Source organism: Onychostruthus taczanowskii, unplaced genomic scaffold (genome assembly GCF_017590055.1).
Source record: "Onychostruthus taczanowskii isolate IOZ18803 unplaced genomic scaffold, ASM1759005v1 scaffold174, whole genome shotgun sequence".
Lineage (NCBI taxonomy): Eukaryota > Metazoa > Chordata > Aves > Passeriformes > Passeridae > Onychostruthus > Onychostruthus taczanowskii.
Genome location: NW_024498951.1, coordinates 139,290 through 164,491, shown reverse-complemented (window position 1 = coordinate 164,491; position 25,202 = coordinate 139,290). Strand labels below are relative to the sequence as shown.

General features: G+C 35.8%; 1 protein-coding gene across 1 annotated transcript in view; it reads right to left on the bottom strand.

The window, feature by feature from the left end:
- The window catches only part of SHOC1 (shortage in chiasmata 1), a 46,291-nt gene extending 22,207 nt beyond the window's left edge, over positions 1-24,084 (bottom strand). The window contains exons 1-14 of the mRNA XM_041400196.1: positions 24,035-24,084; positions 23,079-23,127; positions 19,363-19,492; positions 18,708-18,789; positions 16,892-17,082; positions 15,032-15,194; positions 13,072-13,174; positions 12,210-12,366; positions 10,809-10,916; positions 7,444-7,573; positions 6,545-6,639; positions 5,292-5,534; positions 3,719-4,165; positions 1,188-1,313 (exon numbers count right to left, since the gene is read on the bottom strand). Of these exons, the coding sequence (XP_041256130.1) occupies positions 1,188-1,313; positions 3,719-4,165; positions 5,292-5,534; positions 6,545-6,639; positions 7,444-7,573; positions 10,809-10,916; positions 12,210-12,366; positions 13,072-13,174; positions 15,032-15,194; positions 16,892-17,082; positions 18,708-18,789; positions 19,363-19,492; positions 23,079-23,123 (2,020 nt within the window). The 5' untranslated portion in view covers positions 23,124-23,127; positions 24,035-24,084. The remainder of the gene's footprint in view (positions 1-1,187; positions 1,314-3,718; positions 4,166-5,291; positions 5,535-6,544; positions 6,640-7,443; positions 7,574-10,808; positions 10,917-12,209; positions 12,367-13,071; positions 13,175-15,031; positions 15,195-16,891; positions 17,083-18,707; positions 18,790-19,362; positions 19,493-23,078; positions 23,128-24,034) is intronic.
- Positions 24,085-25,202: the final 1,118 nt, after the last annotated feature.

Below are 25,202 nucleotides of genomic sequence, written 5' to 3'. Positions count from 1 at the left end.
GACACACTAAGATTGTTCTACTATTCAGTTGTTCTACAGCAGCCTGTTTCTACATCATAGTCGTTTTCAAAATGATAATTTTTGTTTTGACTGCAGAAATGCTTTAATTTCTCTCCCCCCATTGCAATAAAGGAATTTTGCTTCAAAATTTATTAGGAAAAAATAATTTAAAAATAAGCCTAAAGCTATGATTCCCATCTCCTGAATAGGCAAAAAGATTACTCTTTCACTGGCTCTGTGAAAGAAAATACTCTTAAGCACACGGCTCAAATGAATGCATTTCCAAGGAATACCAAACTAATCTATGCTAGGCCTACAGATTCCTAGGGCTGGGTATTTTTAATTTGAGGCTATATAAGCTTGGATAAATATTTTCTAGGTTTTCCTATATCATTTCTACTGCATGAGAAAAATGTTGTCAGTTATGTTCTTTGATACAATGCCTCATACAACAGCCAGAGTTCAAGGGGTAAGGCCCAGTCATGTCTGAGATAAATACATCCATTGCTGATTCCTACTGTTAAAGACCTTTCCTATCAAAATGACTACTGATCTCTTCCATCCCCATTTCTCATTTACTTAAACAAAAGTGTGCAAAGTAATAAATGGAAAGTACTAAACAGCATTAAGGGATTTCATGCCTGCTAATTTTGATCAGACATAATTCTAAGTTCAAAGCTAGACATAACTCTAAGTCCAAGTTACTCTTCTTACCTTGCATGCAATTGGCTTTAGTCTTAAGATGGAGCTCCACAGCCTGCTCTCACTCTGTGCCAAAATAAATATCCATCTACTTGCAATACTTTCAGCCACAAAGAGAAGAGACTAAGTCTAATAATTTCTGTATTTATTTGAGCTGTACTATTTTATATAAAATTCTATTGCAAAACTATGTAGAATCATAGAATAAGTAAGACCATTAAGCTTAACTGCTAACCCAGCACCACCATGTCCTCAGGTGCCACATACTCAGGTTTTTTTAACACTGCCAGGGATGGTGAGTCCACCACTACCTTGGAAAGCCAGTTCCAATGCCTGACCACCTTTCCAATGAATAAGTTTAGACTGGATATTGGGATATTTTCCCAATATCCAATCTAAACTTCATCTGGTGCAGCTTGATGCCATTTCCTCTGGTCCTGTCATTTTACCTGGGAGAAGGTAAAGTAGTTCCAAAAACAGTATACCTGATGGTTGAATATTGACAGTGATACTGTCTTTATTCTCTTGGTTTTTTTCCTCTGTTTTTAGAGTCTCACAAAAAGAATCATCCTCTTTGAGAACACTCATATGCTGCTCTTCAGGCTGTATCACTAAATAATGAAATCACAAGTGAGTATTTAGCTAATATCACAAAACCAGCTCAATGAATAAGAAAACTGCTCTATAAATGACTCTACATGGAAAAATACTTTCAAATGAAGTTGTTTCTGTGAAACATACATTTTCTCTCAATGAAATCTTTGTTGTCTTCCTGGGCTTATACAGTACAAAAATCCACAAGACCCAAAAATAGGTTAGGGCCTGTCAGCCTTCATAGCCCAAGAAGTCAGGCATTATCAGATTGCTCTTCCTAAGGGTAGAAATACAGAGCTGGGAAAGTTAAGGAGCTGGTACTATTGGTCTATAATGTAGTTCCATAGGAAATCTCTTATGCCTTTATATGGAGAAAAAACATGCATGACAGAAAAGATGCTGCTGACCATAAGGAGCTCAAGCTATGGAAAATATAGTGAGTGTGATGTATTTTGTGATGAGTTTAGATAGTTTAAACCATGCAGATAGTTGCAAATGGAAAACAAATAAGATAAAAAAGATTGCATATTGAAAATAATTTTTCTCCTGTCATCTAGCTATCTTTTGCAACTTGTTAATATTTCTAAGTAGCCTTCCCTTCTTCCTGATATATACTATGCATGAGCTTCAACTTCTGGCCACAATTATTTCTGATTATTTTTCTGTGAGAGGAGTTCTTACTGAATAAGAATATTCTTATAAATATTATTGATTTTTCTACTTAAGAAGGCCACTTTCCTCAGCAAACAAACTAATAATAGAGATACAGAAGGCAAAGAAAAACTGAACTTTTATTCTAGTTAACTTAGATAACTTGCCTTATTTTGAAAACATATCTGGGTTCAAAACTGAATCACTGAGTTGTTTCTACTATTTCCCTCCTGTGTATTTTCTAAACATTACAGACCTTGATATCTTTAAGAAAATAAGTCAAACAATGAAGAGGCCTTACAAGCACTGCTGGCCTTTCTAATTTTCAGTTAGAGTTAGAATAACCCTTGATAAAAAATTTTTCTTTATTGCAAAAGGATGCAATGTTTTACATAATTTCTACTTTGATGTGGCTTATCACAGTCCCCTGTATTTTAATGGATTCTCTATATGTCAGGCGTAACTGACCTGCAACACTGTGGTCTACCGGGACACCTATCCCAATTTGCACTGAATTTTCTCAAACCCTCCCAAGCCTACTCGTGAGTGTGACAGCTTGTCTTTCAACACACTTGGGATTCCTCCTTAGGATGTGCAGTTCCGCTCAGGGTCCACTAGATGCCAGCATAAAACTTCAGGTACCTCGGTCTCTTACTTCCAAAATTTGGATTATTTCTTTCTGACGCCATGAAAAGTTTTATGCATCTCCGACAGTGTCAGAAACACATAAATTTTACAAAAAAAAAAAAAAAAATTACTCCCAAAAGATTACATAAGCTTGCAATTAAACAAACATTCCAACTCTACAGGAATTATTGCTGAGGCTTTTATGTAACAACTGTTTGATTTTGGTTTTTTTTTTTTTTAATGCCTGGATATTTAACCAAAACACAGATAAAAGCTATTGTAAAAATTCTCCCATACAAGTCCAAAAAGTTTCTAAAAAAATTTTTTTACATATACCTCCAAATTCACTTTTCAGAATATAATTATGCCACTGTTACATGCCACTTTACGTCACAGATACTTCTTTTTCAAAACAAAGAAGAAAGAAAGTTCTACTTTTTTTTAACTCTCTGCTATTTTGCACCCCTTCAATGCTGAACACAAAACCTGATATTCTTTCCCAAGTACTGCCATCAACAAGAACAGGCCTACCAACAATTTTCTGTTTTCCCTATTATCTGTTCTGGTGCATTGTTTGGTGATTTGATGGGTTTTGCACCAACATTACTGGCTCAAATGAAAAATTCCTGTTCATTTCCTAGGCTACAGAAGTAATTACTGATATTTGCCCTTTGATAACTACAATGCATTTGAGGATTACTACTTTTCCTAAGTGGCCAGGAGATCCAATTTAGAACATATGGATGGAAGAGATCTCCTGAAGTACCATTTACAGTTACTTTGTCAGAATAGGAATAAACTCAGATATTTATTTTATGAAATATCACTTCCAAAACAAAAAAAATCCTGTTTCAAAAAAAAAAAAAAAAAAAAAAAAAAAAAAAAAAAAAAAAAAAAGCACCCCCTCCCCCCCACCCCGGCTCCAGCTCATCCCAAGTAAGCCAACCAACAAAAATCCTCTAATGTATCTAAAGGAAAACAACAAAAGGTAAGATACTTAGCAAAAAAATTCAGTTACATTTAAGACCATAAAAAAGTTGCCAATTTCAAATAATTGATTAGGATGAACTAGCATCTGCTGTAACTGGTGAAATAGAGAAGAATTAAATCTGGAAAAAATGGCAGAATAAACTGGTTCTCATACCTTTTTCAGGTCTATCTACATAATGTTTTTCCTCTCTTTGGATGACTGTATATTTAGATCTCATCATAATAAAGTTGTTCAGATCAGAATCATCGTTGGCCCATTTAGAAACGAGTGCAAGTGATGCAGACTTTCCACTGCAGGATGATTTGTCTAGTTTAGAAGACACATCTTTACAGCTGTCTGATTCAGATGGTTTGAGGGTTTTCTTTTCTTGGTTTAAGAAGAAAATTGCCTCTTCTGTCTTAATCTTGCTTATGCTTCCTCCAGTAAGCTCTGCCACAGATGTACTTGTACTGTGAATTTTGGCAGGTGACAGACCACTCAGGGCAAAGTTCTGCCTTTGAATCTGCAGTGACAAGTCAGGATTAACTACTTTCTCTGACTGATGTCTTCCAGCAGAAAGCAGCTCTTGGTTTGTCACAGAATTCTTCTCCTCAAGCCATCCTAAAAAATACAATTTAATTTATGTGCTGCAACACAGATTTTTTTTTCTTTTCTTTCTCTTCATTGGAATTAAGGACTGTGGATGATTCACAGAGAAGGCATTTTTACAAACTTCTTCTCTGTACCTTTTGAGACCACTAGGATCCCTTTTTAGAAAACTTATACTGACTAGTCCTAAGTAAAAATGCACAATATTACGATACAGAAGGCCATGGTATTGTTTGAAGTTTTCACCATCTACATGGGATTTACTGATGTTAGATTTCTAGAAAGTGAGATGCAATACATTTCATTAGGAAGATAAACTGACAGTTTTTGTTTTCTAGAGGGAAAACATAAGAATGCAAACAGTTTGCTCCGAAGATACGCTTCACTAGAACTACAACTTTTTTGCATTGTGGCTGCATATCCATCTGAAACACAGTAGCTAAACAATTAAAGAATGTAAAAAGCAGTTAACTAGAAATGTTCTTGCATGAGCAGCGTCTATGTGTTTCACAATATATCATGTTACTGTCAATCCTTGGAGTTCTACAACCACAACTGGTGCCTTGCAGTCTGGCCATAGTTACACAATAGAATCTGAATAACTTTTTGCTTTTTTTGTTGAGGTTTGATTACAAGTATGCAAAAACGTCCATGAGAAATTCTGAAGTCATGAGCTGTTCAAATTTGGAATAGTCTGCATAAAAACCCCATTACAGCATCACAAAATAAGGAATTTTCACTGTAACATACTCCTCCACATTGACCTTATGCAGGTAGGGCTATGTAAATATCTGCTTTATTAAAATATTCCAAAGCAAAACTACTACTTAAGAAGTTCTTCTGTATGAAACTATTTTATTACAAAATGACTGGTGGAGGCTATTCTTCATCTGTACGGTAATAGAAAAAAAAGACTTTGTAAAGTTCAACACTTTTCTTCTTCCAATTTCTTCTAAGTTAGTGAAAGTACACCTTAATTGCAGTAGTGCCCTTCCTTCATTTTAATGTAAAACATTTTGTTCTTAAGAAAAAAATAATTTCCTTTGTTCTTGGAGATCTGTAACTCCCTGTGTGATTCTCTGTTTAAGTACCTATCTTTGCCCTTCTTATCACTTTTTTAAAAACAGAAGATACTTACTTTCTAATTGATATGATGTAAATTGTGTGAATGTTTCTACTTCTGTAGGAAGCAGACTGTTTGCATTACTTCCATCCATATTGAATTGTTCCAAAATTTCTACAACTGCTGGATGTAAACCCCTATGAAGCAACCAGCCCTCCTCTAGTGAGCCAAGCATTGGTGCTTCAACCTCAAGTGGCATCATTTTCTGCAGTTCTCTCAGTGAATGATGCTGATGTGCAAGGCTAACAGCTGGACGCTCTACAAAACAACCAGAAATTAACATATAATATCAATCATCTAGAAAGATGAAAACAGAATGTCCTTTTGGAAATGAAAGCTCCCAAGTACATCTGGCCTATTGCACATATCTATTAGTCACACTTCCATTTGTAACTCTGTGTCCATCATCAAGAGATTTAAGAGCAAAGCGGTTAACATTATCAGAGGAAGTGTGCTTTTCTGAGTTCTGTGAGTAAGAGGGGTGAGGGTTTAAATATTTTTTCCAAATCTAATAATGTGTAGCTGCATTACTAAAATTACAAATTATCTTGTTAATTACCTGTGGGTTATTGTCATGGTTACAAAGACTTACCATAATCCTCACCTGAAAAAAAATTAACTGAAACAGTAATGAGCATACCATACATTATTTTCAACTATAAATCAATGTACAAATGAACTGGACAACAAAACAAGTCAATATACATAACTTAATCCTGAGACTTGTAAAATGAAGGCAAATAAAGTGAAATGAAAGAATAGTAGTAATATATGTTCTGGCACATTCATGAATAGCCAGCAGCCTGTTTTGGTTTTGTGTATTCTGCTTGTCTTCTACTCTTGGGAAGTTACAATATTATTTTCCATTAACAGTACTATTATATTGATTGCTACATATTTTGAAACATTATTTAAAGGAAAATAGCACACAGGAATGAGTTAAACAGATTACCAGATTTCAGCTATTAGTTATTTTACGTAATAGTAGTGAGCACTGTCATAAAAAAAATAAAACTCTTGCTTAATTCAAATTACCTCCATAGAAGGATACATGGCGTACCAACTTCTGTGTTGCCTATACTTTAACTTCTTATATATAGTAAAATAATCACATAATACAAACTTCACAGGGTTACAGTAACTGGATAAACTTCAATGGCTGAAATATGTGCTCTGTAATATAACATTATCTTTTCTGCTATATTTCTGCATGCACATGGAACTTGTAAACGTCAGTTAGAAACTGATCATCAATTAGAAATCCTTACCGACAAGCAAAAGAGAGCTCATATTATCCCGATACTTCTCTGATTGCCATATCAAAGATTCTAAGAATTCCCTAGAGGGCTCTGCAATCAAAATACTATGAAGAACATAAAAAAAATGCGCAGGTATGAAGTTTAGCAGCATTATCTGTTGAATTTTGATTTATATAAAACTATCTTTTAAAGATATACTTTGTCTTTAAATTTTAAGTTCATTCATTCTTTCACTCGTTCATGTATTTTTTTTTCCTATCCATATGACAAAGACAGGAAAGAGTAAGAGGAGGAGCCATTAAGGCTGGGTCATGAAGTAAAGCAGCACTGAATGAAAATTCTGTCTAGACCATGGCTCCCGTCCCAAAGGGATATTGAAATTCTTCCTGCATATGTTAGAAAGATGGCAAGGCAAGAAATGCTAGTTTCAAATAAGATGAGAAGGAAAAGATGGAGCAGTCCTAATCCTATATTCACATGAAAAGGCCTGAAATCTATTGTTGGAGGGTATCCCCAAAAGAGACAATATCTTCTTACTATATTTCTTCTGGACATTTTGCAGGTGATCCTTGTGCAACATATGTGCTTGCCACAGGTATAAATACAAGCATATGTCCATACACATACTTGCTAAATACTTTAAATATTTACTGTTGCCTACTGCAAAAACAAGACTGGATTTTCAGGCTATAAAATCCCCACAGAGAAAGAGGCAACTTCCTTTCCTTTTTCAGGCTCTTCTAGAAAACCAAACATATGGACTATGCATTCCATCACTCTTTCACACAAAATACAATATATATGCAGCTCAAAGAATGTAAGTACCAATTCATAAATATAGTGAAGTTATTTTTTTCATTAATTTTGAGGATTTATGACAGAATTGGTCACTACCAAGGTTTCATTACCTGTTACCAGAGAGTGAAATAGGTTCTTCTTGAAGTCCTCTGCACAGAAAATTAACCCATGATCTTTGCTGTCTGCATGGAGGAGTTAAAGGCACTTCCATTTCATCTTTCAAATATGGAATATATTCAGCTGGAAATTGCATAAAGCCCCAGCCAAAACAAAAATAAAAATCAAAATCACAAAGCTACTTGTGAATGAAATACACATGCTTATGAATCTTACATAAGTGAAGTCCTGGACTAAAATAGAAAATATTTTCATGGGACAGTTCAATAAGCTATATGCCCCAAATACTTCACATCTAATTTCCAGACAGTTTGAGGAAACAATAGAACAATAGTAGATCACATTCCTTTGATGTAGTTCATTCTGGGTACATACACTTCATAGATAAGGTTATTTTTATAATTAAATCACCAAGTACCACAGCTGAGATTTTGATATATATGCCTGTCACCCTTCTTAGATAATTCCTCCATAAATTAAGTTAATTAACTGGAAGAGAGACTATAGGCAATATTGTGGTTGCTGTAAGAACAGCCTCAGGAACTTAAAAAACAGTCAGGATTTTAATGAAAGAAAATACTCTTTCAAGCAGAATTAGTTCTCATTGAAATTTCTAGGGATGCTCACTGAAATTAATTACAACACCATGTTTGGTTTTTTTTTTTTTAAAGTAGTATGCAAACAAACCTGGTATGTTAAAAGTCCTCTATGAATAACTTTAAACATTCTTTTTTTCTTCCTCCCACTCATATTAATTGTGGACATATTAATGATTATTGGGTTTTATTCAAGTCTTATTACAAATTTGCAACTTCATTGATTTTGGTGGTTCACATGATTGCCCTGGTATTAATCTCTCTGGCATTCTACTAACCAAAAAGTAGAAGTCACAAAAACCACAGTTTTTCCATGTTCTGTGAAAACTAAGGCAAAAAATTGTGAATATATCAGTGCCTCCACAAGGAAAAACACTTATAATGAATTCCCTATTCATTCCACCAGGCAGCAAGTAGAAGCAATCATCAAATCCACATTGCCTGGACAATTGGCACAAAGCAGCCTCTGAATCAGTCACCTGTCCAGCTATTCACAGCTTCTCCTTGAAGGACCTAACAAGCTGATTGTTAAGCAGGAAGGGTAAGGAACAGTGATAGAAAGCCAGAGGACACAAACATATCAGAAACACAGGAAAAAAAAAGTAAGAAATTGAAGTGGGTATAAAATAAAGCAACATATTTCCAGTCAGTATAACCTCTTTCCCACTTAGAACAAAAAAGTTTCATGAACTCATGCTGTGAACTTCAGTTTTTGTGAGAAGCAAAGTTTTAGGACTTTACTTTGAACAGGACAGAAGCTGGTCTCAGGACAGCAAAAATACCTGATGTATTTAAAGAGAACTATTCTTTCTCTTTGAGCAATACTATTAATATTTGTTCTTGTCTAGTTATTTATGCCTTTGAGACTGGAAAGCTTTATCAGCTACATTAGTTAAACTCTGCCTACACTCAGAGTAACGTTCCCCTTCTCAGAACATTGCTGCCTCAGAGAACTATCTTGTCTCTCAATGCCTTTTTTAAACAAATTCAGTGACTAGAGAAAGACTGCTTCACTGAATTCAAGCAAACATATTTCACTTCTGGTAACTCATAAAGATCAAAATTAATTAGAAGGAGAAGACTATCAGGTATCTCAGCTGAAACCTGACACCCAATACAGAAACTTCTGCCATCAAACAGCGTTCTGGCAGTGCTTGCACATGTTTGTAGGTCTCTATCCTACAGACCTGAGTCTATCCTGAAAAAAAAAAAAAAAGAAAAGAAAAGATGGAAACTGATTGTGGCCCAATCAACACCAGAGCTAAGAGAGCAATTGGTAATAAAGATTAACACAGCCACCTTCTTTAAAAGACAATTCAAGACGGCTTGACTTCTTATCTACTGCAGAAGAATGGACAATACCCTAGAGAAGATCACAGTCAATTTATTAGTACTACATACAGGGGAAGAGTGCAGATCTAATGCACTTAAGCTCCTCCTGCTTTTAAGCTTTAGAACTAAAGAGCAGTCAGAGCGCTGATTAGACACAGATTACAGTTTATCATGCTAGACAATAATCTCCAGATGTAAAATAAGTTTAATTTTATCTTGGTGGAACTTGGTGTGTTTGCATTGAGCTTTTATATCAGACACTTTGAAATTATATGATTGTTCCAAACAGAATCACACTAAATATAATATCTAAAGCATGGTACTATTAGTACTATTAGCCTGCAGGGGACAACTATCAGCTAAATTTAAAACTTGTTCAAACTAAGTCAATAAGAAAGGCCTTGGTCTGGAGAAAGCTCAACATTTCTTGAGTATTTTAGTAACTTCTGTATGGAAAACTATCAAGTGAACAAGCACTGATGGATAATATTGCTACTGTCCAATACAACAATGGACAGATCTTTTCATAGACAGTATATACATTAGGATGAGACATATATATATCATCATGTATTGACACTCTGCTCAGATTACATTTATTGGTAAATGTTACTCTTTCTGCAGGCCATTCTACATTAAATGAAAGATGAAAAATGTCATCAGCACAGCCATTTTTCTGCCTCACTTAGTCAGCCAGAATTTAGCTGTGAATATAGTAGGGCTGGCAAAGACTGTACATTATTTTGAAAATTTACACCTGGAACTCGAAAAAAGGTTTACTAAGGTTGGACGACTAGGTTGAGCAGTGAGACACCAAAGCTGCTCAGCACTGGTTGATGGTGACTTGGGTTTTCAACCTAATAAAGTTGAACACACAGGGTGTATTTCCTGATGCCAGTGCAGGAGAAGAAAGGATGCAATGCACATTAGCAAATACTTAATAGTTGGAGTTCATTTCTGTAGAAAACAGCTCTGGCTTAACTTCCCAATCACACGTAATTACTGAACCATTTGCAAAACAGGATGTCTACACAGGAGTTTTCAATCACTAGAAATTACAAACACAGTGCTGCTACCTGAATTGTTCTCCACCACCCTCTTTTGAAAGCATTTATATCAGACTTTAACAAACTTAGATGAGTTGCTAGACTTAAAAATATTTAAAAATCAAATAAAGTGCAAAAGTTATAGACATTGCTTACTGGCAAAAGCAACATGAAGGAATTGTAAAGTTACTTGCGTTTAGACTATAAAGGTCTAGAAAGGAGTATGGCACTTCTACCTCCTTATGGTGCAGGTAAAAAAAAAATAGGTTACACAAAGTGAATCTTACCTATGTGGTACATGTTCTCCCACAAACAGAATATTACAGAAAATACTTGAAGAATTTATCTTAAATATCACCCCTTGTTTTATATAGATCTTCCTACCTGATGCACAGAATTCCAACATACTTGTGCTAATACTGGAGCAAACCTCTTGTGGAATGGTACAATACTTGGAAATTTCTATTTTGTTTGTAATTTTTGCTTTGAGATCTGAAAACAGATTTTAAAAGGTGCCATAAATGAACAATTTATTAATTTTTCATGTCAGACCTTTCAGTCTTTTTATTGAACCCCCATGATATATTGTTATGAAAAATTAGTCACACTTAGTAAACCCAGATGCTTTAGCTGATTAGATCAGTGCTCAGTTTTGTCCCTTAAGTGACAAAAAATTCCCCTATAATATTGTATGGTTACTATCTGAATTATCCCAAGATCTTATTACTAGAATGATTTCCAGAACAACTAAGTAGCCTAAATACAGTTTACTAGGAGTATGTGTATGTAGATTCTTTTGCTACCAAAAATGGACTAAAACAAAACCACCCACAATAGGTTGAATTTTATAAGGAATCCTCAAATCTCTGCAATCTCAGCTTGAAACATGACACATAATAAATATATCAGAGGAATGCACATGAAACTGTTTTAGTCAAATATCCACTTTTAAAAGTTTTGTTTCTGTCTTCAGTAAGAGACTGGTTTACTTCAAACTGCTGCCCTATGAGGCACAGAATTCAGCACACATCCTCCATCTTCAGAAGCATTACGCTTCCTTCTTTGAGCTGCTTCCTGTCCACCAAAAAAGTGGAAAATCATTTATTTTGACTTTAAAAAAAACCAACAAAAAACCAACCCTCAGGCAATGCCTTTTTCTTTTAACTAAACAAAATATTGTCATACAAATCAATCCATTAGCCAATAACTGTCATCAAAGTTATATTTATCAGTAGTCTAAAAGCATTCAGTAATTTTTCTAAAATTCCTTTAAAGAAACTCTTACTGTCATTTAGAATAATGGTGTTATCCATGGAAATATTTAACCATCCCCCCCCTCCCCCCCGAAATCTGCTCTTGTGTTTGCAATTAATGCAAATTAATGCAATAAAACCATTTTTTTTTATGGTATGACTGTTCTGCATATAATCCTCTTAGGGATGTCTCTTAAAGTAAACTTAAAAATATATTAGAGAGCACAAGACCAAATTATTATAGCTATGTTGATTTTATATCACAAATCACAGCTCATATTACATTTGTGTTCAAGATTACAACACAGCCCTGGACTAAGTCAAATGGCAAGTCGTTTACTACCCTTCAAGGGGACCTTTCTAATACCAGAAATTTGGGTGTAACACAGGTCCTGTCTCATCCACAGAAATTCTCATTTGATAAACTGTGAAGCAATTTTTAAGTGAACTCAATATAAAAGAACTTGATTGTGTTAAATATGTTCAAATGAAAGGAAAATCAGGTCAAGCACTAAAGAAAACCAACCCTCACCTTCTCCGATCACTTGTTTGCAAAGGTCTTCATCACCTACAGTGACTGGAGCTAAATTTAACACCTCCTTTAGCTGCAAGTATGATGGAATCTTAACACAATCAGATCTGCCATTGTTAGGTTTGCCGAATTCTAAATCAACAGGCAACAGGAAATACTGAAAAAATATTAATCACAACAGAATGGCCAGTAAATTTCCTTTTATATGACTGTACAGTCAAAGCTTCTTAAAATCTTCAAATAACTTAATTCTGAACTTATTTAAGAGCTCTTAGGAAAGAAATCATTTGACATTTACGCAGCACACACGAAGCTTTGCTCAATACAGGGCAAAATACAATGTTACACAACTTCAGATGGAGTCAGTGGAGTGGAAAAAGTGTGTCTTAACTTACTGTTCCCAACCAAGTACAATCCACATTTATTTTAATGGAAGTTTGTATTTTAGAATTTTGAAAAATGGAGGAAAAAGTAGATTTGACTTCCTTAAAAAAAACAAGTTTAAAAAAAAAAAACCAAATCCCAGAACATGTCTTGTAGACTTTTGTTTCCCAAGCTCGTGTCATGGCTTCCTGCTCCAATTAATTTTTATTCTTAGAGTAAGAAGTATCTACATAAAATTGCAAACACATCGGGTACCAGGACAAACAGCTTGTCAGAGCAGAGACTCCTAAAAACAGCATCCAAGAATTAAAAAACCACAAGTAATAGCAGTATTTTCTAATCTTGAAAACATGAAAGCTCGAAATATTTGGCAAATATGAAAGGAACTCAGTAACATGACTTACAGATGAAGAAACACACATGCATAACATAGAATAACCACTAATGTAATATATAGTATGAAACAACAGGATGATACCTCTTCGTCTTTCAGAGATACAGTACAGAAACTCTCTTCAATTCCCTGCAATTCATTTTGACTCTCTTCCATCTTCACTCCATTTTGGAAAGTCAAACATTCTCTTTAAAAGATCATAAAAGAAAGTAAGTGACTTCTTTGTATTACCTAATGTCCAAGACTGAAACTCTTGGCAGTAGTTTTCATAGCCATATACAGGGCAAAAGATTTTCTAAATCCATGCCTTTTTTAAGAAGGCAATTCCAAGAGATGCTGTACTGATCTGCGTAATCAACCAAAAAAAATTTTCAAGAAATAATATATTATATGCAGAGTAGAAATGCTTAATACTGGGACCTGCCTTAACCAATTACAGAATAAACCCTTCATATTATAATTCTTCAGCCTCCCAGCACAGAAGTCCCCTCATGCAAAAGTGCTTTCTGCAAAAGCTGTGGATCTAATTTCTTCCAATAATGTATAATTTTTTTACTAGACAGAAAATCTCTGTAATCTATTTGCCTTATTTCTCTTTTGCCACCTTTTGTTCCTATTTTCAGGAAAGATTCAGCATGAAAGAAGGCAGAGTGTGCTTATTACTCGTTAAAGTGAAAACTAAAAGGATGTTCCTGGTTTAACTGAAAGACTTTAAAACACTTGGAAGTAAAACTCAGGAATGAAGTTACTACTTGCATTGTAAAGCAAAGACACATGCAGCACAGGGATGAAGATTTGTCAGGTAGAAAGTAAATGCTTCATCAGGTGTTTGTGCCAGTTACAGGCACTAAATCTGCCGTAACTTTTTAGGGGAGTAACTTTTTCATCAGTCCCTGACACCCCTATTTTCTGGAGGAATATTTTAGACTGCAGAGTACAAACTGTTCTGTGTCCAGCCTTGGGATGCTCATGACTTTTAAGTTGAAGTCTGTCTAATTGAATCCCTTTCTCTAAATGCAATTCCTGTGTGCTGCACAGGAGATCTGGACTCCCACCTTGGACAGGTCCATGGTTTTGCTAGTCAACCACAGGTCAGGAGGCCAGAGCTATTTCTGCAAAGTTTCACACTAGCATTTTTTTCTCCCATTACTGGTATTTCTGAAAGTCATTATAGAATTTGGATCAAGTTCCCTTCACTGGTTATTTATAGTATTCACACAGTCTTACATCCAAGATTCATTGCAAGACTGGGGCTCATCTTTGAAAAAATAGGCAAACAACCCCATTCCTCCTTGATCTACTATAAGGGTATAGTTGGTTCAGTTAAAATCTGTTTTACCTGCCTGACAATCATGCAACCCTTCCAAGTGCAAAGGAAGCAATACAAGTAGTCCAGACATGACATAAATCAGCACAAGATTTAGCCAGACTTTATGCATGTATATACACAATCAGTACATTAACAAAATACTAATCCCATTTTTGATACAACATACCTGTTTAAATGTTTGTTCAATATCATGACACAGGTATAATGACATAGGTATCATTCAATTAACCTAGCAATACAAAACTGAGCAAAACCATCAGAATAATTTATCTTTGGACTTGAAGAAATACAATTCAACAGGGCAAGTGCATGGATTTACTGCCAGGACATCTGAGAGGAGAGAAAAAAGGGACATGGAAGGATATGCAAAATCCCAGCCCTATCAAATTTAGTGATACTTTCATGATAGGGAATCAGTCGGTTTGAGGAAGGACTAAGTCCTTTAAAGATGCACATTTATTTCTGTATTCCAAAACTGATATCCTGATTGCTTTTCACACCTATAGAATGTAAAAATGACAATTTAATTAATCCAGTTTTCTTATTGCATATAAATTTCATCCTCCTCATTTTTTCCTAAGATGAAAAGCTGAAGTCTTTACCTGTTGCAAACATAAACTAGTTACAAAGGTAAAATGCAACAAACGTAAAAATGTTAATAGTTGTACACAGACTAGGTCTTATGTTTAATATTATACAGAAATTTGTAGGTACCTGAAAATATTCTCTGCTGTTAAAAACTGTCCTTCAGAATCCAAAAGGGGATCTTTCACTAAAAAAAACTGTAGTCTGCTCTGAAGTACAGATAAAGTTGGCAATTTTTTACAAAAATGTTCAAGATTATCAATAAAAACAAACTCCTCTTCCAAACATAAATCTGACAAAATAGAAGAAAAAACATTATAAAACAAGACAAAAATTCTAGGAATTATCAGCATAAAGAGAATTGTTGAGCAACTGTCGAAATACTATACATGTCAGCAAAACAATAACTGCTTTTACTTTACACTTAAATCCTAAAACATTTAAAGTGCAACGAAGTCTAGACTTCTATGGTTCACATGATAACCTCTAGTTTTCTTTAGCTTTTTCTTTTTTCTTACATAATTCCTCTTAAAAACAAAAGGTACTCTTTTGTTTCCTTGTTTGTACTTTCAAGTATGATAAAGGAACTTCTGAAGGAGGTTCTGGCCAAGAAAGGTTCTTAGCTCAGTGCAATTTTAAATGTAGAATTATGGACTTTTTCCATACGTGTCTAAACCTAATTGCAGATTCCCTAATGATGAAGAAAAAGAAATTACAAAAAAGGTTGCAAATTACTGTGATTTCAAGAAAGATGACATTGTATCAACACAGGCTGGGGAATGAACAAATCAAGAGAAGCCCTGTGAGCTGGACTGGGGGTGCTGGTGGATGAGGCTGGACATGACGTGGCCATGGGCACTCACAGCCCAGAAGCCCAAACATGTTCTGGACTGCATCCAAAGCAGCGTGGGCAGCAGGGGAGGGAGGGGATTCTGCCCCTCTGCTTTGCTCTGGTGAGAGCCCACCTGGAGCCCTGCATCCAGCTTTGGGGTCCTCAGTAGAAAAAGAAACATGGACCTCTTGGAGCAGGTCCAGAGGAGGAATCACAAAAGCAATCAGAGGAAAGGAACACCTCTCCTGTGAGAAAAGTCTGAGACAACTGACAGATGTTCAGCCTGCAGAGGAGACGGCTCCAGGAAAACCTTACTGTGGCTTCTCCGTACTTAAAGAAGGCTTATAAGAAAGATAGGGATAGACCTTTTAGGTCTTAAGTTTTAAATTTAAAGAGGGATAATTTAAATTAGATATAAGGAAGCAGTTTCTTACAACAAGTTGGGTGGTTGACGCCCCATCCCCAGAAGTGAGGAAGTTCCCTCCCCAGAGGTGAGGCATTCAAAGTGAGGTTGGAGGAGAATCTGACCAACCTGAGCTGATTACAGGGGAGCTGAACTCCTGTAAAAGGTGCTTTCCAACCCAAGCCATCACATTTCTTGAGTTTAAACTACTGCTCTCTTGAGACAGAAGTGGTGCAATAACCAAATTTGACATAATCCCTTACATTTGCGGTATGAAATACATATGTATCTACACAGACATTTTACACATATATAATACATATAGAAGGGCAAAGGAAGTTTTTTGTTCTTCTTCCTTATTTTTTTCCAATATGGAAGTCTCCTTACTCCCACACCTCCCTTTCACTTCTTGGATGATTCCCTGTCTGTAATAACTCTCTGTTCTCTCATAGTGCCTGGAAATTATGGATACTGATTATGTTCCCACGAAACTATTTTATAATGCTAATTCAAACAGAACTCCATAAAGAAATCTATCTTAAACTTCTTTTGGCTTGCATCTCTCTTTAGCTATTAAAACAAGCCCTGCTTCTCCAGGGAATAAATCTGTCTTCAGTGGTTATACCTTACGCAAATGCAAAGTTTTTGATCACCCAAATGATTTCATCGATGTCTCTGGAACATGTGCAAAAATTACAAAAGTTAACAAGATTACTCAACCAAAACTTAGAAAACAGCAAATTGAACATTTTACCTTGCTGTGATTCTTTAAATTCAGCAGCATAGTAAATCTTGAAATATTTGTCTTGGGTGGAGTCTTCCTTAAAACCATTCTTCATAAGTAAAAAAGATTCTTCTGTGTCAATCTGAGAGCAAGGATTTGAACTTGGAATAACTTCTATTAAATCATTACTAGTCTGAAACTCTACAGAGGAGATAGGTTTCCTAAAAAACAGAAAAAAAATACCTGATGCTTAAGCTGTACCAAAATCAATGTTGCAACTTCCCTGACTCCACAGTGAATCAACAGCACTTAGATGCTCTAAGAGCTTTGATGATCACCATATTCACTGAAGAAGAATATGTTGATCAGAAGAAATTAGAGTTCTCTCTATTCACTGGATCCATGGTCAAACTACATGTTCAAATTTTCCACAAGAAAAAAGTCCTTTAAGTTCACGCCCAGCACAAAATTTCACAAAAATAAAAAAGCATCAAACCTATTGATGTCATAAGGTTCATGACAAAAATTATGGCTAAATGTACACTTCTGTTTCAAAAACCATGAAGAAATTGCAAGTAAGAGCAATAGGAAAAAGACAGGATAAGTGAAGAAACAAAACTACTTCTATTTCCTGTAACTTTTCATACAAACTTCAGTACTATTGTTATTTATTAAGAAAACTTCCCTACTGATTGCCAAGTAAGTAGGAAAATCATTTGACTACCAAAAGGAAGAAAACCCCCATGATTTTCCCAAGCTAAGCATGTATCTGGACAAAACAGTTACAATAGTTTATTAAAATATGTGTTAATGCTATGCTACCCACATAAATTGACTGCAACAATATAGTAACTCTGATGAGTGCTGACATTTCTGAAGCACCCAAATCAGCTCATCAACAGTCATTGTACTTACTACTCTCATTTCAGAAAACTGACTTCTCAATTTTGCATCCTATTGATTAATTCATATTTTTAATAATACTTAGCATTACATCATCTTGATATTTGCTAGTCATCTAAAGGTAAGGCTCATAAAAGCAATCAGTGTATAAGTACACCTCTGAAATTCAGTACAGAACTCCATGTGTAAACAGCAATAGAGGGGAATCTCTGCTACCCATCTTAAAAAAATTAACTATTTTACAACATTTTGACTGTAGTTCAGAAATTAATTTTGAAGCTATAAGTATATTTCACAAGTATAGTTCACAAGAATAACCATGTGGTACTGATAATAACTAATATCCGAAGTATCACATGGCATAAGCCTCTGAAAATCCATGAAGCCTCTGCAAATCCATGAACCTTAAAACACTGCCCATGTTGGAACTTCACTGAAATCACTGGGTTTCACTACAGTTTTATAGATAGAACAAACCCTAACTGAGCCCCTTGAGACTATACAGACCACCTCTTCCAACGTTAAAGTCCTAATAAGAGTCTTCTAGAAGATGGCAAATATTTTAATGCAGACTATTCTAAGTATGGAAAAATATTTTCAAGTCACATAGCTATGCTTGTATATTACATAAAATAATTGTCTTAGAGAGGAGAGGGGAAGCTTATTTTCATGTTCATGCAGTTTTCAGAGACTTTATTCAATGTCATAAATAGATTACACAACCATTGAAAAAATAGATAAAGACCAGTGAACTCCATAAAAACACAATACAACTTTTAGTGAAAAAACCCATCTCTAAGCTATCTGATAGAGTATACAGCTCCAGCACACTTGCTACTGTCAGGAAACATCTTCATATTCTGTTTTCATCATTAAGGTACAATTTGCAAAATACCTGAGTGATATCAAAGAAATCAGATCTTTTTAACTTAAAGTTACTGACTTTTCCAAGAAATCCTCCACAGGTGAACTTTTCTTCCATTGATCCAATACTGAAATAGCCATCATGTTCTGTGTTGAACCAACTAAGATGAAAAGGAGAGAAAAAAGTCATGCAGAAAGTACTAAAATTAATTTTTATATATTGATTAAATCATTGCAGAGGTAAATTAGACTTTACACATGATGTAAAGTTTAGAAGAAACAACACCTTTCGTTTCCATTAGCAAAGGCAATACAAATGCACAAGAAAGATGCAAACACTTTTATGCATATATTTATCATTGTCATTTGAAGACCTCATTTTTTGCCACAGCTCATAACCTCAGCATCATCTTCCAAACCTCTCCCAACTAATCAGAATTGGTATTTTACTTATCTCTGATCATTCCTTTTCTTCCATAAACATTTCTCTGGAAAGAAATCTATCCAGAGATCTCTACAAATTAATCAAATATCATCTCATTTATGGTGCCACTCAAATAAATATCCATTACCCATTTGCTTTAATTTGGGCCATGAAGATGTTCTACCTTCAAAAGCTGTAAGAAAGGACATAATGCTATGCCTGGAAATATTTTTTTACTATATTTATCATACTATGGATAAACACAAGCTTTTCCTTTAATCTACAGTAAACTAAACTTAAGATTACATACTTCTAGTCCATGGCTTCCTATACTTATCATCAGCAAAGAGTCCATTGAAATGATACTTTTCATCTTGATGTAAACAGGGAGGAAAGCAAAGTGATAATTTCCAGATGGAAAACTTCTGCCTTGCCATGCTCTGAATAAAAAAAGGCATGTGATAAAATCATGAGAGAGACAGTTCCATTCTTTTTGTGCAGCCTTTTCAAACATTCCCACTGCTTTCAAGGGTTTTCTTCTTCTTAAGAGAAGATACTAACATTTACCTGATTTGCTATTTAACTTTTAATCTACATATCTGAGTACGTGGAATTGAACATATGCTTAGGTACACTTTAATTACAAGTGCTTATCTTAACACTTGGAATGGTCTCCTGAATGGACACATGGATAAGCCGACCAGAAACAATTTAGTATCATTCCTACTGCTGCTGTTTCAAGTGCTTTTAATATTCTAATGCCTCTTTTCTTTCATGTGTCATTATGAGCTAATGAAAGCCGTTTTAAAGTCTTTCATTTTCCCAAAAGCCAGGGACAGTAATCAGTTGAATTCTGGAATGAAATGGTCTATGTGGCAAGTTTAGTAACTTTTCACTGAATACCAAGTTCAATACACTATCTTACAGTTCTTTTGTCACAGAAACCCACGAAGGAGCACAGAACCAAAGAATAACCAGTGAGTTCAGGAAGCAAAGAAAAATTATACTTACACATTTGTGTTTAACAAGTTTATAGAAAGAAGAAGAAAGTTGTTGTTCTTTAAAAGTCTGTAGAGTAAATGGCATATTGGAAAAGAGAACTAGCTATAGTCATGTGGAAGAACATAATGAATGAGACCAGAAACTTTTCTCTAGCTGTAAACCCATTGCTTCACTTCAGCTGTGTTGCTTCAGTTCCCAGAACTGCCCACCCATTCCAACATATGCTGTCAAGTCAAATATAGCTTGTACTGTTAGAAAACTCAGGTGACAAACTAGAAATATTTGAAATATTTCACTGACTTGGACTGCAACCAGAATAACCATGCTATTGGTGTACTTTTCAAACCTTCCTGTAAAAAAAGAGAAAACTTAGGGGCAAAAAAACCCCAAAACCACAAACCAAAATAAACCAACAAACAACACAGACAAACAAACAAATAAACACATGGGAAGCAATGAAAATAAATACTGTCACTTCATCAGTACAAATTCTTTTTCCATTTCCATTTAGTCCTTTGTGGGATAGTTACAATTCTGTAAATGCTAGTTAATTTTAATTTAAAAAAACCCAAAAGCTCCTGCCATGGTAGCAACTTTTCCTTAAAAGGTTCTTGTGAAAAAACAGATCTGATCCAATGGAGTCCCTCTTGCCTCAGTCAAAGCCTGTCATTTCCTCACTGATTTCTTTCACAAATTCTGAATAAAGAAGACAGAATCAGGTAACTATGGGCAGCTGGACCTATGTCTTCGATACGCTACGTAATTTGTATTGAACTTACTGCTGAAAAAACTGCATTTATCATAAAATAAAGGGCAGCTAGTCAATTTCCTAATAGAGATAACAGGAAATGCTATGGATAACCCTTCTCTTCATTAAAAGAAGCTGTCAGAATTGGCACATAAAAGTTGTCAAAGGACTTATAGGTTAAAGTAGCTACTGCTACTGTAGAAGTAGAAGCTACTGAACAAATAAGTAAAACCAGTAATAAAACAGAGATCAGTAAGAAATTTGAAACACCACTATGTAGTTTCATGGAGGCTAATTTTAGCTTAATAGCTAAAATTGTTTTCTGTCACTGATATTTGTGAAGTGGAAGAAATACATCCTAGACCTATCATCACAGGTAATAGCCTTAAACCAAGAAAATTGTGCATTTTACAAAATACTTTAAATGAAACAGTTCTAAGTGTAAAGTTTAAGCTGAATTAGTTCACTTTAAAAAGACACCCTTTCTTGCCATTCTCAAATATATAAAAGTGTTTTTCAACGTCATTATTAAAAGCTACAGCATTCAATCAGTGCACGTTTACCCCTGTTTATCAAGAAAATATAAAGGTCTCTGCACACTTTTCTTCTGAAAGATATTATCCCAGTTCCACTCAGTTTGCCTGTACTGTCAGTTTATAACACTAGAAAACCTTGCACTACCAAGATAACTTTGCAATCACACCTACAACACTCAGGAGCATGAAATATGTAACTCTTGTGTCTAGGGTGAGTGAAAAGACCCTTTCTTCAAAGATACTTATAAAGGGAAGCTGGAAAAACTATACCTGGAATTGATATAAGTGCATAACAAATATATTAGGAGCAGAATTCTGCATCCAGGTGAGTGAGCTACATGTAGGAATCGGTTTGATATAAGGTCATTGCAATCCAGCATTTCCTAAAAGCTGGAAGCTTTAGCCAAGCGCAATTGACAGAGGAGAAATCAACGCAACTTTTTCTAGAGGGGAGCAGCTAGGCACAAGAGTGGAACCAGAAGCTGCAGATTGAGCACAGCATCTCCCTTGCACAGTCAGGTCTCTATACCTTTAAGTGTATGATCCCATCCATTGACCCCTCCTGGTAGCACCACAGAGCAAGATTTACACTGCTCCAGAGCAGCCATTCAGCAGGTCACTCAGCATTTCCTTCTAAAAGTTCTCAGTTGTCCTGATGTCAGCACCATCCTCCTCAAAACCCGGGCAAGAAAAGCCATGTAATTCTCTTTTGCATATAGCCCATGACATGCTTTGCTAACACACCTATTTTTTATTCGTAGATAACTGGTGATCAAGCTGAATGGAACTACATTGGGAAGATATCCACACAAACACTGCACGACAGACTGCATACTGTCGGAATTAAAATAGAAAAAGAGGTTCTGGTTGCTACAATCTAAGAAAACAGCAGGAACTACACAGAACAGATGCTGTACTCTAAGGAAAGGGATGTGGGCAATGTTTCATTACACGGATCGCAGTTCAACTCAAGTACTACAGCCGGACCACTTCCCAGGCTGCAATTCTCCAGCTACATGCTAGGAGCGCTTCTGTGTGTCCTTCTACCCTCCCTGAGCTCCTGACGGCGTCATGTCTTGCTACATTCTTCTGCTCACACACTACAAGTGCCTCTTCTGGCAAAGCACCACTCTGCTCCGCTTATATTTGGTCTGTGGCCTTTCTTTGAAAATATAAGTAAAAACCAGTTATGACAGGGTACTCTGGGGATAAGAGGTTGTAAAACAGTCATTGTGTGGAGAAAAAAAAAAAAATCTCCCTTCCATGAATTTAATCGAAGACATTGCAAAAACTTCCCTACAATCCTTAAGGAATACAGTACTGTGAACCACTATTCTAATACACAACAAAGTAGCTAGAAAGCTGGATTAGTTCTCCAGAAAGTAATTAATTTAATTTATTAGAAGGCATAGAGTATTTTCCAAAGAAAGCTCTAAGCAGGAAACTTGTATGTGCATGGTAAGTAAATCATAGTAGTAAATGCAACAGACACTAAAAATAACTGATGTTTTACTGTCTGTGCAAAATTGTACCTAAATTTATTTTATTAAAAAAGCCTGTAATCACTTTGCTATGTTATCTCACAAAGTGCAGCACAAAAACCTCTCTGAAAGAGAATTCTAAAAAAAGCAGTTCTTATCTTTTTTAATGTGCACTCAGTTTTTTAGCATCATCTTTTCTCAATTTCACCAAATCTGCTATATTTAGTTCAGAGTTTTAAGTGAAACAATAAAACCATACCTCATATAAATAGTCTGTTGAGTGATACTTCAAAGCTGCAAACATTTTGTTTTGTGATGTTTTCAACACTTCAATTGTCTGGAAGACATACAGAATATGGATCAGTTAAAACCTTTTTATATCACCTCAAAATGTTGAAAGACGAGGTTGAATTTCAGGTTCAATATGAATAGCTTCATAATTTCTAGCACATGCACTATGGACTGAATTTCCTGTAGCAGAAGGCTATACAAAGCATTCAGTATTCTTCCACACACCATAAACATTTGATTTTTATCTGAAAGAACTGGGTTTGTTTTTTTGTTGTTTTTTTTTTTTTTGCTTTTTAGCTATGCTTCTTGGTGTTTAATTCTCAGAAAACCTCTAGAACCATTAAGTGAACGCAGGCAATACAAATTATCTCCCTTAAGTAATAACTCTTAAATTAACTGATTCAGTGCTTTTTTCATGGATTATAAATTAGTTTTTAAAGGCACTAATTCAACTGTCTAGACTACTAACGCCTCACTGTCTCATGTATTTGTGAGACGACTTTCCTCCTGTTTTCAGTTTTACAAGAAAAAAGGAGATACTGTATAGGCTAGCTGACACCAGGTCTCTGAGCCAGTTGATGCTTCTGAGGGGAACCAGGAGAGAGGCAAAAACTATACAAAGCTAAAGACACAGTGTGAATGCAAAATAGGACATATTGTAGCTAGGATCTGCACAAGGTAAGACAGTACTTTTTCTTAACTGAAAATAGGTAGAAGATTCAAAGAGAAAGTCAGATAATTATATCAAAAAGTGTATGATGAAATTGAATTTCAATAACAATGAACTGTAGGGCCATAAAGGAAACTTGTGACAGAAAGCAATCTTCATGTATGTACCAGTAAGTATCATGACATGAGGCTAAAACTGCCTACCTAACAAATTTGGAAATACCAATTACAGGTATAGATGTAATAGAATTTGAACCAGTTCTGTGGTGGAGGAAAAAGTAAGTAGGGGGTAGTTGGTCACTTGAAAGGAGTCTGGGCAGAGAACAGTAGTGGAGGAGAAGTAAAAAGGTAGGTTCAGGCAAAGGAACAAAACAGGCCATAAGGTACACAAAATCATATAGAGAACGAAGTAGAAGGGAACCTTCTAAGGTTAGGAGTGTAGATAGTTTTAAGCAGTGGGTCAAAATCACAAGATGCTAGAGAAAACCCTTTGGACAGCCTGCGGAACCCTCCATCAGATCTACATCCAACAGATTTGGTGTAAAGCAAGCAGGGATAGGTTTGTAAGGAGGAACGGATCCACCACACCTTAAGTGCTGGAGGGCAGCGGACAGAAGCATTACCTTAGCATTACCGATGTGTAACACTGACTAAAACTTCCCTATACCAATATAACCATGCGATAATTCAAGTATTAGCTATAGAATTGCAAGTACTACTCCCAGTGGCAAAATTTGAATTAATACACCTAGAAGTAGTGAACTGCTCAGTGGTCACTCCAGGTACCACTAGTTCCTTAAGGGTGTGTCAATCAGTAAGCAAAAAACCCACTGCATCCGGGTACGTTCCAACTTTCCAATTTAAAACTGAAAAAGTGGGACGTAGAAATACCAGTCTGTGAGCCCACAAGGAAGTCTTCAAACTTTTTAAACGAACACAAGTATAACCCTGATTCATTCTCCAAGGACTCGAGGGAACACCACGTTCGGCAAACGAAATATGAGGTACTTCTGCCAGCATAAAACATTTTTAAATCTACGAACAGGGGGGTACCAGTAAGTATCATGACATGAGGCCAACCACGGTCACCCACCTCAGCCCCTCACGGCGCCACGACCGCCCTCCCCTCAGCGCCGCGACACCTTCGCCCCGCCCACTCGGGACGTCGAATCCAGCCCTATGATTGGCTGTCTCCCCTAGCGTTCACTTCTGATTGGCTATCTCGCTGAGTTTGTCCCCTCTGACTGGTTGCCGCTGCTCCCGCTTCCCCCCCCTTCCCTCACGAGCGAAGCGTACCTAATCCCTGCATGAACTAAGGGGAATTCTCAGGAGTTAGCCGATAGGAAAGCTTATAAGATTTTCAAAGCTGAAAGTATTTTTAAACCAGGAAATGCTTAAGTAAAAGCAATTAAGTCACTTCTTC